Source organism: Eumetopias jubatus, unplaced genomic scaffold, assembly GCF_037043125.1.
Source record: "Eumetopias jubatus isolate StellerSeaLion01/CBP00866 unplaced genomic scaffold, mEumJub1_p1.0 scaffold_13, whole genome shotgun sequence".
Classification (NCBI taxonomy): Eukaryota; Metazoa; Chordata; class Mammalia; order Carnivora; family Otariidae; genus Eumetopias; species Eumetopias jubatus.
This window is the reverse complement of record NW_028274819.1, coordinates 56,544,995-56,556,951: the sequence shown is the minus strand read 5'-3', so window position 1 is coordinate 56,556,951 and position 11,957 is coordinate 56,544,995. Positions and strand designations below refer to the sequence as shown.

The window sequence follows — 11,957 nt, the reverse complement described above, 5'->3', positions numbered from 1 at the left end:
AGCCTCCTGTCATCACACAGGACTCTGGTGTGCTCCTCTCAAATCCCTGGGCTCAGCAGAAACAGCAGGTGGCTTCTCTCCTTTCCCTGCGGGAGTAAGGGTGAAGCCCAGAGGCCAAGGCCAAGAGGAAGGTCCCAGGCCCTAATCCATACTCTCTTTATTCCCAACATTGCCCAGACCCTAGACCACCCTGTCTGCCTATGAGCACACCTCCTCCTCAACCACCTGCCTATCTGGATATAATTACAGTAATTTTATTGGGATAGCCTTACCCAACTATACATAATCAGCATAGGTAACTGCTTCTGAGCATAATTACAGGAGATGTTTACAGACCCACAATCACATAAATGATAGCTTCCTTTCCTCCCATTAATATGCCAGTATTAGGGATCTGTCTGGGCCAATTAGCCAAATCCCAGCAGTGAGGGGATGGGAAAGACCTCATACTCTCCCACTACACGGACAGCAGGAAGGGGACTCCGACAAAGCAGGATCCCAGCCAGGGTATTACAGGACACCAAGAAGTCTGCAGAGGGATGGGCTAACATCTACTGGGCTCCTACAGTGTGTGTGTCCGGCACTAGGGGAGGCCAGCAAACACCTGTGAACAATTCTGCAAGCTGTATTAAGTATCTCACTTTATGTGTTTGGAGCCCTTTTGAGAGGGCTGGTGTCCAGTGTCACCCATAAAAAGCCATGAAGCTTACTAGGGGCCTTTCCATGGTGCTACCCCGCCAGGTCAGACTCCCAGGCCACAGCAGGCCAGCTCTAAGCTTCTTCCTTATCTCCTGTGCTCACTGCTTCCTCTTCCTGGGCAGCCACTGCCAACCCCCCTTGCTGGTCTCCGGCTCCCTTCCCACCCTAATCAGTTCCCCAGCGTTGATGGCTGCCTTCTCCTCCCCGCCTTGACCCCTTCTTCCTGTCCCTGTAGGGTTGTTGGGTGTTATTGCTCCAGAAGGGCGGGGATTTGGGGTGGGGGAGGGTGGGGCATAGGGCTAAGGCCGTGCCAGGCACCCGGGGTCTCCTACAGGCCCCCACCCCCACCCTACCAGGGGCGCCTCTGGGAGGGAGCTCGGCCTTGGGGTGGGCCAACCTTGGGCTTCCAGCCTTCCGGACACACAAAAGGTTGCCCCCGGCTAGCGCGGGGGAGCGCCCCAGGACACACGCACGGCTGCACAAAGACGTGCACACACCGTTCCATCACACGAACACACTCCCGAGTCAGCCGGAGCACACGGCCGTGCACACGCATCGCACACTCGCGTGCACACACGCGCACGTATAGACACCCCAGCGTGCGCCCTCACGTACACCAGACACACAGCGGGGTGCGCGGCCGTGTGGACCCCCAAATGCCGACTTCGGGGCCCTGACGCGCCCGCCGCCCTGCCCTGGCGCGCACACGCAGGCACACGCACCCTCCCGCACTGCTCCACGCCCCTGGCCGCGGCCCGGGCGCTGTGCGGCGCGGCGGGCGGGCCCGGGGCGGGGGCGGGGGCGGGGGCGGCGGCGGCGGCGGCGGCGGCGGCGGCGGCGGCGGCGGCGGCCGGGAGAGCGGAGGAGGCGGAGCAGGGAGCCGGGAGCCGGCTGGCCCGCGCTCCTCCTGCCGGCCGGGGATTTTCCAGCCTGGGCGCTGTCGCCTCGGACCTCCTGCGGCCGCGGCGGACCATGGGCGACAAAGGGACGCGGTGAGTGCCGGCGGCGGCCCGGCCGGGTGCCCGTGGGGGCGACCTGGGCGAGGGCGCGGGCGCGGGCGGGGGTTCCAGTCGGTCATCCCGGGAGCGCCGACGCCTGGCTCCGCGGCACTCAGCTCTCCTGTGCCGGAGGTCTCCTGTGTGTGTGGTCGCTGGCGGGGCCGTGGGGGCCGTGGGGCCGTGGGTGGGAGTACCGGGAGCGAGGACCCGGACGCCCCATCCGGCTCGCAGCCCGTCGCCGCCGCCGCCACACACACTCACACACACTCACTCGCTGCCGACACCCCGCACTGGGCAGCAGACGCAGAGACGCAAGGGGGCAGGTTAACACACAATGGCACACACGCTCCTGGAGACACACGGGCACACTCATCCATGGGCACACTCATGCTGGCACGCACACAGACATTCACTGCCACATGCTCATCGTGTACAGTGACACACCGTCACACACTCACTGGTACACACTCGTGAACACATTCTTGGGGACAGTCGTGTTGTCACTCACGGGTCACACTCCAGCACACGTCAGTTCTACCACACCTTCATGTTGGCGCACACATGTTGGCCTACACTGATACACACATACCCTGCCACTTGGCACTCGCTGTAACAAACACTCTGAGACATACCCTCACACACTCATGCTGGCACATATCTCCCCAGCCCCGTGTTTGCCAGACCCCACCAGCACGGACCCCCACAGACGCCTCAGACAAATGCCCCCACACACTGGCGCCCTGTGGTAACAAGTCAGCTGACCCTGGGGCTGCTGACACACTCACTCCGGTCCCCACATGGCAAGAAGTGGAAACACACACATCACACAGGGTGGCAGGCCCCCCAGAGCCTGGGAAACATGCATCCCCTCCGCTGTTTCCCCTCCCTCTGACCTCCAGAGGCCTGGGGTGGCTGGCTACAGTCTGTTTGAAGCAGGGGGTTTCCTGTCTCCTTAGGAGCTTGCCCTGGCTCAGAAAGGGAGAGGCTTTGCCTCTGAGATGGAAAACTAGGTCAAAATAGGGGAGGAAGCTGGGGCAGGGCAGCCCCTGGGGACAGCCCCTCTAGACCGTGACAAGCCCAGATCAGGCACTCTGGTTTGTTACCCGGCTTGTACCTCTTCACTCCGCCTACTCCTCTAAGGGCCAGTAGAAGCTTCTCCCTCTCTCCTCCCCCTCCCCCTTCTACAAGCCCCTCTTTTTCATTTTTTTCTTTCTTTTCCATCTTCTATCCTTGTGCCCCTCTTCTCCCTCCTCTCGTCCCTCTCTCCACCCTCCCTGTCTCTCTTCTTGCTTCCAGTAATTATGTATTGAGTGCCTGCTGTATACTAGGCATAGTATGGGGATCAAAGATGTGCAAGACCTATTTCTTCCCCAAAGGAGCAGATAGACTAGGGAGAAGTGACCCCAGTGGTCATCATGTTTTGTGACCACGAGAAAGTAATTTCACACTGACTGCCATCTGACACTCTTTCTCAACAGCATTAGAAAGATCCTCCAGAGATTATTTTCATTTTTCAGAAGAAACTGAGGCTTGGAGATAATTTAGAAACTGCTTCCCAGTCATCCTCCTGACAGCTCTTCAAGGAGGTTAATTTTCCTCTTCCTGTTTTCCAGAAGAGGAACCAGAGTGTTAGAGGTTACCTGACTTGCTTAAGGTCAGGGGGCGTGAGAAGCAGGGCAGAGGCTGGAGCCCACTTGGTCCATTTCTCTGTGGCTTGCCCTTGGGCACTGCCAGGCCCTTCATGGGCCCTGGGTTGAAGGCCATGGTAGGGTGCCCTGCTCTGTGTGTGGAGGCCCGGCTGGGAGGGAAGACTGCAGAAGATCGTGAGGCTTCTGCGTTCACCTTGATGACTAGTTCTCATTGCAGCTGGCCGGCACTGTGACCAGGTCTTTGTCCTCAGTAGGAGGATGTGTGACTCTCTCTTCTGCTATGTGCACGTCCCCCAAAGCCGAGATCCTCCTGACCATTGAGATGAGACTTTTCTCCCCGTGAGAGTTAGGAGCCTTTGCTCTTCTCGTTTATTCCTCCTGCGCTGCTTCGCCATCAGGGTGACTCAGCCCCTCTTGGGCCTTGGTTTGCCTCTCTGTGACTTGAAGAGGAGTGTCATTGCTCCCCATGCCGGCCTAGAGTGTCAGCAGGATGGGGATCCTGTGAGCATCCAGGTACCTGTTGGAGACCCTATCTTTGGAGTCAGGATCTTTTCCACGACTCCCCTGCTTGCCTCTAACTCACTGGGAGACCTTGGACATTTGTCTTTACCCTTCTGGACCTTAGTTTTCCTGTCCGCAAATTGGAGCTGTCAATGCTTAAACATTTCAAGCCTCTCTTGTGTTTATTGAATTTGCTGGGCAGGGGAAGAGGTGCTGCCCGAAGCCTGGAGTCCAGGCTTGGCTAAAGTCCATTCAATGAATGGTGGCCCTGCTCTTTCCCTCTCTCTCCCCTGTAGCCCCAGGAGGCCTCCTTCCCCCTTCCAGACAGGTTTCCTGAGTAATTTGGAACAGAAGGGCAAAATCAATAATGGGCTGTACTGTACCTCACTCCATAGGCCATGGGTTTCTTTCTCTGACCTAGAAGAGGAAACTGCAAATATCCCATACTCTAAGGATCAGGAGTCATGGCATCCATTCCTGCACTTGGACTCACCCCCCCCATATGAAAATGACAGAATTAGTCAGAAACTGTCACTGTCCTCTAGGAAGTCTAGGGGTCCGGGGGGAAGGAGGGGTGAGGCAAATGCCTGGATGGGATTAATTACAGGGCAGGTGGTATGATGATTGCTGTACCATGGTGCTCTGGGAGCACCTCCATTCAACAAATGTTGACTGAGGGTCCGGGGCTGGGGCTTCAGAGGAAGGGCCCCATTCTGTCCCCGAAGGATTTAGAGCAGAGCAAGTGGTTACTTGTGACAGGTGCTGTAGAAGACCTAAGGGGGAGCCCCTGCCCCAGTCCCAGCAGGGGGCATGGTGAGGGAAGCTTTCCTGGGAAGGAGATGGCTTTGGAGCTACTGAGCTTCATCTGGAAGGATGAGGAGGCCAAGGCGGTGGCCCTGGGGATGTCATTCATGGCTGAGGGCACAGAACGTGCAAAGGCCGGGAGGCGTGAAGCACCCTATGTAGCCTGTGGGTTAGGCTGCTGATGATGGGTGAGCCTCAAGAGAGAAATACAGGCTCATTGGCAACCACCTGGAATGTCAGGCTAAGGAGAGAGGGCGTGGTGGTTCATGGGGGGAGTGTGAGACGAGGGATGGGGGCAGAGTTCCCTTGCAGAGGGACGCCTTTGGCAGTGGCAGGGGGTGGAGGGCAGAAGCAGGGAGACCGGGTGAGGAGGCCAAGGAGGAGCCTGGGAGAAGGCAGGATCTGAGCTAAGGTTGGGGAGGGGACGCAGCTGAGAAATATGAATGAGGAGGTGGTGTCCATTCGGGTGTCTGGTATGTGTCAGGAGACTTACATGCATGATCTCATTTGGTTCTCCCAGTGATCCTGTTGATGGAGGGATTGTGATTGCCTTTTGCAGCTGAGGAAACAGACTAGGAGAGATTAATGTATCCGCTGCCATTCAGCCGAGAAGCCAGCCTGTGTGTTCACAAAGCCCTCTGCTGCACCGTGCTTTCACCCAGAGGGAGAGGGCTGAATGGCCCACACAGCTGGCCTCCCCCACCTCCCTGGCAGCTCCACTCTCTAGCTGTGCATCCCTTCTGGTTCTTGCTGTTCTTCCTACCGCAGCGGCCAACACGAACGATCAGAGTTAGGTAACAGGAGGGACATCCTGAGAGGCAATGGGATGGGATGGAATTCTCATTCCTGCAGATGTTTGTGAAGTTTTCTTTGTTGGAAGGGGGGGAGGGCGGGTGTGATGGGGACATGTCATCCCCAGCTCTCTGAACCTTGGCTGTCATATCTCTTGGCGGTTAAGCCCTGTGTGACCTATCTTGGCTGGAACATGGGGAAGTTTTGTGGCTTTGTCCAGGGATGCTTCTGGGCTTGCTGGGAGTGGCAGTGTTGAACCTGACTTACCATCTCTGGTCCCCAGTCGAGGCTGGCTTCTGGGCTTCAGACTTGTCCACAGCGTGGGTGCTGTGGTGCAGGGCAGAGGTATGGCATGGGCAGAGAGGAGAGTTAGGGACAGCTGGGGCCTTGGAGAGCACCCATGCCTGAGGGGGAAGAGGAAACCAGCTTGGGCGAGACTCCTGGGAGTTAGCCAGAAGGCAGTGGCTGGTGACTTGGCGGTGGGGGGGGCTTTTGACGGGGTGGTAAGGGCAAAGCCGGGCCACAGGGGCACAGGGGAGAGGAGAGGACTCTGCTTTTCCCCGGGCTTGGAGCTGAGGTGGGTCTCGTGGAGGAAGGGTGTGAGGCCCTGGGCTCAGGGTGGTGGAGACCGGGGGTGTGGGAACCTGGGGGCGTCCAGCTCAGCTGAGGGTGGTGGGAGGGACGCTGCAGAAATGTGAGCTGGTCACAGGCGAGGCTGTCTGTGCTGGCTCCTGAAAGAGGGGCATCTGACTCAGGCTGGGGTTCTTGGGGATGCCTTTCATGAGGACGTGCCTTCTGAGCTGCGTCCTGGGACATGGTGAAGGCCAAGGCATCTAGACGGAAAGTGCAGACAGCAGGTGCAGGTGCAGGCGCAGGAGCGTGTGCCATGTGGCTGCTGAGGGACGAGGCAGCCCTGGTAAGTAGGCCTATGGGTGCTGGGTGGGTGAATCTCATGGCAGTTTCTCACACACTTATTCATACCCCAGGTGTTTTTATTCCCCACTTGGTGAGCTCCTTGTGGTGTGGGGGCTATTTCTGTTTTCTGTTTGCTGGCCCATTATCCACCTCTGGGTCTGATTCACTGGAGATGCATGGTAAGGATTTGTTGACTGGACTGAATCCTTCCACCCCTTGCCTCTCCTGTCAGCCCAGGGGCATCCAAAGGGCTAATATTAGGTCCTTCCCATTAGGGAATTTAAGGATGAAAGCCATGTTTCCCACATTAGGCTAGGTTTGGTGGGGGGAGAGCAGAGAGCCGGTTTCCTCCAGGTCCTGCGGAAGCGGGGGGTACCATCCTTATCAGAATGGGTTTCTGGGAGTGGAGCCGGTTTCTCCCCCATCAGACAGGCTTCTGCAAGAGGAAGGCCTGTCTCTCACATCAGACTGAAGGCTTCTGAGGGTGGGGCATGTCTCAGTATGAATAGGTATTATCTCTGATCATTTCAGGAACCCTCTCTGTTTCCTATGTGCAGGATGGGTCCTGCCCCAGGAGTGGCTGGAGCCCTAGTAGGGGGGTGTCCAACCAACGGAGGGGGTGGAGCAGGACAGGGTGGCTGCTTTTGAGAGGGGAACAAAGGAGTCTGTTGTCCCAGCCCCCTCCCTCCCTCCCTCCCCAAGGGGCCCTGGCAGGGTCATCTCTCTGGAGACGCCTCCTCCTTCCTGGGACGGGCCCCATCTTTAGTCCTCTTTAGAGGAACTGCTTGTTCCTTCCCAAGAAGACCTGGTGCCAGATGAGGCCGGGCTCCAGGGACTGGACCAGACAGGTCCTGGAGTTCTGTTCTGTATGGCTGAAGTCATGGCAGCGACTCAGTGGTTTTCCCTCTGCTCAGGACGGGCTTGGGACCACAGCTGATTCCATGGGGGCCCCTTGTACTTGGAGAGGGATCCGTCTGTTGGTCCGAAGAGCCTGGAACAAGGTGGGGGGGGGGCGCTCTGGCTGATGTCAGGTCCCCAGGAGACATACTCTTCACTCAAGGTCTGAGCGTTCAGTGGCGGCACGGCCCGCACGCACAGGTCTGGAAATGGAATGGGTACAGGCCTGGGTGAGGCCAAAGGGCCCTCCCATAGCGGTTGTGGGCCTCCGGCCCCACCGCTGGTCCTCCTGGGTTTTTTTGCAGCTTCTTCCTCCTTCTCCTGTGCCATTAACGGGCACAGATGTATTTTGACAAAGGGGCAGGGGCAGGGGTGGGGAGTGGACAGCTGCGATGTGCCATCTCAGGAGAGTCCCAGAGGTATGCTCTAATGCTTAATCATTGCTGTGTGACCTTGGGCACCACATTCACCCTCTCTGGGTCTTGGTGTCCCTGGAGAAATCAAATGAGCCATCATGTGCAAGGAGGTAACTCTCCTTGAGTTACCCCTTTCGGTGTTCTGCTAGTGGGTTTGGGGGTGACCTTTCTTCCAGGGGGTGCCAGAAGTTGGGGAGAGGGCAAAGTTCAGGCCTCTGTCACAGGCCAGTGGGACCGAGACTGCAGGGGGGTGGGGGTGGGGGCCTGGGGGTGACTGTGGATTGTGCGCTCAGCCCATTGTGTGATCTGGTTAGCGTAGACTGATTAGTATAGCGGGTAGGCTTTAGGAAGAACCAGGTTTCCTGGTTGCAGATGTCAGCTCCACCTACTATTTAACCCTTTCTCTGCCATGGCACCCTCATTCACAGAATGGGGTAGTAATAGCGCCTGCAGAGGAGGTTGCCTCAAGGAGTAACTGAGTTGAAAGAGGTAAAGCTCAGGGATAAGTCCCTGGCCAAAGGGCAGTGTTATTTGAGGTTAGCTCCCTCACCGGGCTGCGAGCTCCCCCACAGAGGGACCCTGTTTGATTCACTCTTGAGGCCTCAAAGGTTTCAGCACAAGCCTGTTTCATCATTGGCCCTTAGTACACAGGCGGTGACCTCAGTGCCCTTCCTGTCTGTCCTTCAAGGCCTGGATCATATGTGGCCTCCTCCTTCGGGAAGTCCTCACTGATCACCAAGGGCCTTGTGACTTTTTCTTTTTTTTTTTGCCATTCTCTCTCTCTCTCTCTCTCTCTCTCTCTCATTCTTGGCACGGATCCACTCCCCCACATCCCCTACGTGTCCTGGTTATTTACATACTTGCGATGTCCCCTGTGTGAGACCAAGGACACCTGTCCTGAGTCTTTTGTCTCCGTACCTGTGTAGACCTGGCAGGGCGCACTGAACTCCATAAATATTTGTTCAGTGAAGGAGGCTGAATGTAGGTGTTTCACTGGGAAGAGATACACTTGAGGTTGGTGAGGACAATGGCACATCTTTGCCGACTTTGAAATATCTACAAGTGACTTTGTGTGTGTGCGTGACCCAAAGGGCAGGGGTCATTGGATGAGCAGCTTCACCTTGCTAGGAGAATGTGTTTTCTGATAACCAGAGCTACCCAGCACGGGGATTGGTTGCTCATTCCAGCCTTCTTGCTTTCGCTTCTGCTGCTCCCCCCATTTAGAATGCCGTCCTCACTTTGAGCCGCTTGCCCAAACCCTACTTCCTCAGTAAGTGCCCCAGCTGTGGAGCCATCCCTTGCTGGCCCCCAGAGTGTGGGTTCCATTCATCATCCCCCCCATCCTCAGACATTTCCTGAGCCTTTCTGGGTCTGGACTGTGGCATGGGCGAGTATGGAGTCTTTCTTTAGAATGGACATCTGGATCTGGCTACGGTATATCCAGTGTGGTTTGACCTGGCCTGAGGAGGGGACCATGGCTTCCGATGACCTGCCGGTGATCAAAGAGCTCTTTATGCAGCTGGAGAGATCTCCCCATTGGCTTCCCACTGGGCAAGTACTCAGAACCCACCTAATTACTGGGGACAGGGTTCTGGGCACTGGATCCAGCAGGCTGTGGTCATGATCAGCTAATTAAACCACCCAAGAACGGCTCGTTGGCCCTGAGGAGTGGAAGGAAGAAGGTGGGGGTAGTGGGGCTCAGAAGAGTGTGAGAAGGCAAGTGATGCTGTGAAGGAGGCTTCAGACACGGGGCCTGCAGGCAGAGCTGGGAAAAGAAAGCAGGAGGTGGGGAGGGAGGATCGGGGAGCAGGGAGAGAGGCAGACAGACGGTTGAGAGAGAGTGCTATCTGGGGACAGCACCCAAGTGAGATAAATCAAGGGCAGGGGCTCTGACTTGGGAAAGAGGGACTCCACTTCTTCACTGTCCCTCTGATACCATGAACGAGCTGCTTTTCCTCTTTGGACCTCAGTTTCTCCACGTGTCAAGAAGGAAGGAGAAAGGGCTTTGGCCTAGGAGGCCTTACGACGCTTTTCTTCTCAGTTCTACGGCTAGGAGGGGAGAGGGCATAGACAGCAACCTGTGTTCTGTGCTGGATAGCTCGGCTGCTAGCAGCCCTGTCTTCTGGAAGGGGCAGGCAGTGGGTGGGTGTGATCCAGGCCTGAGATTGAATGCCCGTAGTTTAGTTGGAAGGAAAGACTGTGCGTGGCAGCAGGCAAGCCCTTGGCCTCTGTCATGCCCTGTCCCTGTCCTCATGGCCATCCAGTGGCTCCCAAACTAGCGTCCTCAGTGGTGACCAGTGAGGGCTGTGCAGTGTCTCCCAATAGTAGCACCCCCAGGTGTATGGAGCTCCCCAAAGGTGGTGGTCTGGAGTGTGGATTTTAGAGTCACACAGAGTCGGGCGGCTTTGCTGTCCAGCAATATTGCACACCAGCTTCATGACTGTGGGGAAGGGTCTTAGGCTCTCTGGACGTCAGTTTTCTCGTTTGTGCGGTAGGTGTAATAATATCACCTACTGCATATGGTTGCTGTGGCCCAGAAGGTAGGGATGTGATGAAGCCCTCACTGTCATTCCAGCCCAGGAGCGGATCTCAGCTCTTCTCTCTGCTCCCCTGTCTCCCGCATCCCCACCTTCCTGTCCTGTTCGGTGCTGTGCACACAGCTGAGTATGCAGGGCTGGGGGGTTGCACCGGCCTAGAGAAGTTCAGATGATGGCAGGAAAGGGAAGTGAGATTGCCCAGGGCTGGAAGGGGCAGAGCAGGGTCTGCTGGGCAGCCTGAGTCAGCCTTTTGGCCCCTCACCATGGCAGACTGTCTAGGAGGAAGTGGGGAGAATCTGGGGGACAAGAAGCCAGGGGCAGGGGTGGGCCTTGTGAAGGGCCCCAGGCCTCTCTCCCGTAGCCCACACCCCCAGGCACTGTGATGGTGTCTGGAGCCAGGTTTTCTGCCCGGGAAGCCAGTAGGCCACTGACAACAGCCCTTCCTGGTTTCCAACCCCTAGCGGGGTGGGCAGGGGCGCGGGGCGGGGGGTGGGGGTGCGTGTGCCTGCTTGGAGCTGAGACGCTTGGAAAGCAGCGCCTGCCTCCGAGGTCTGCTGAGGACTGGAGGAGAGGCAGCAAAGGAGGGAAGCAAGTCGCCTCCCCCTCCCCAAGCCTCTCCCTGCGGTGCTGGGCTGTGACATGCCAGGGCCTCTGACTCCAAGGAAGCTGGTTACATAAGTCGGCCCAACTCCCTGCTTCCTTCTTTTCTTCCCCTCCAGAGGGGCCCAGGAGGAGGCTGGAGTGCGTGGCTCAGGATTCCTGGGCCTGAGAGGTCAATGTGAGACGCCCCCTGCCTGGGCTGGTGGTACGCGTCGCCCACACCATTTCGGAAGCAGAGCTGTACGTGCTGCCTTAGCCTGGGGCCCGCACGCACGGCCCACCTTCCCACGCTCCTGTGAGCAGCTGCGAAGGGGAGAAGCCCTCATTAGAGGAAACAGGCTGTGCCCTGAGATAATTTGCCTGTGAAGTACCCCCAGAGGGGACCTGGCCTCTTTGCAGCCAGACGAACAAATAGCCAGCATTTTTCAGTGTGTTCCACTCAGTTCCACAAACATTTCTCAAGCGCTCGCTGGGTGCCAGGCCCAGACCTCTACTCAACACGTCCTGCCTCCCCCCCGCACCCCCCCCCCCCCCCCGCCGCCAGTGGCCTGTCTCTCCTAGGGGGAAGCTGACTTGGGGAGCAGCTCTGCTCCTGTCTCCCACCTGAGACCTTCCTCAGAGGCCCTGCCCTCGGGGGCTGGGGTGGCGGGGAACCATGGGGGTTCCTCCCGGCTGGGTGTTTACAGGGTTGGCCTCTACCCTTTCTGTTCTGCCAACCTGGTCCTCCCAAGAAGGGACCAGTGAAGGAACACTTCTGTGGACCTGCCACACGGCAGGTCCTGGGCTGAGCATCTGACCCACTAAGAGGAGGAAACACGCAGGTCTCAGCCCTCCTGCTGCTCCTGTCTTTTGGGGGAGAGGAAATACATCATCACAATACACTAGAAGGAGGGGGTAACGTGGATTAGTTTATACTGGAGGCAGAGCCTGCTGAGTGGCTGAGGGTCAGAGGCAGCCCCTTAGATGTGGGGGACGCTGGAGCACCCTTTGGGTGGTGAGTCTGAAATGAGCCACAGGTGAAGCTTGTCTGGGTGGCATCTGTGACAGAGGTTTTCAGCCGGGACTGACTTCCTTCATCAGATACTCGAGAACCCACTATGTACCAGGGTCAGACACCTCAGCTGCTGTCAGTTAAGGGTACGCTGGGGC

At 57.6% G+C, this 11,957-nt stretch overlaps 1 protein-coding gene across 3 annotated transcripts in view; it reads left to right on the top strand.

The window, feature by feature from the left end:
- The first annotated feature begins 1,555 nt into the window (after positions 1-1,555).
- ARRB1 (arrestin beta 1) overlaps positions 1,556-11,957 on the top strand; it is a 75,076-nt gene continuing 64,674 nt past the window's right edge. The window contains exon 1 of one of the 3 annotated variants that reach the window (XM_088017999.1): positions 1,556-1,691. In XM_088017999.1, the coding sequence (XP_087874125.1) occupies positions 1,672-1,691 (20 nt within the window). In that variant the 5' untranslated portion in view covers positions 1,556-1,671. Of the gene's footprint in view, positions 1,692-8,926; positions 9,223-11,957 lie in introns of those variants that run through there. The other 2 variants (XM_028115772.2, XM_028115767.2) reach the window with 2 other exon arrangements.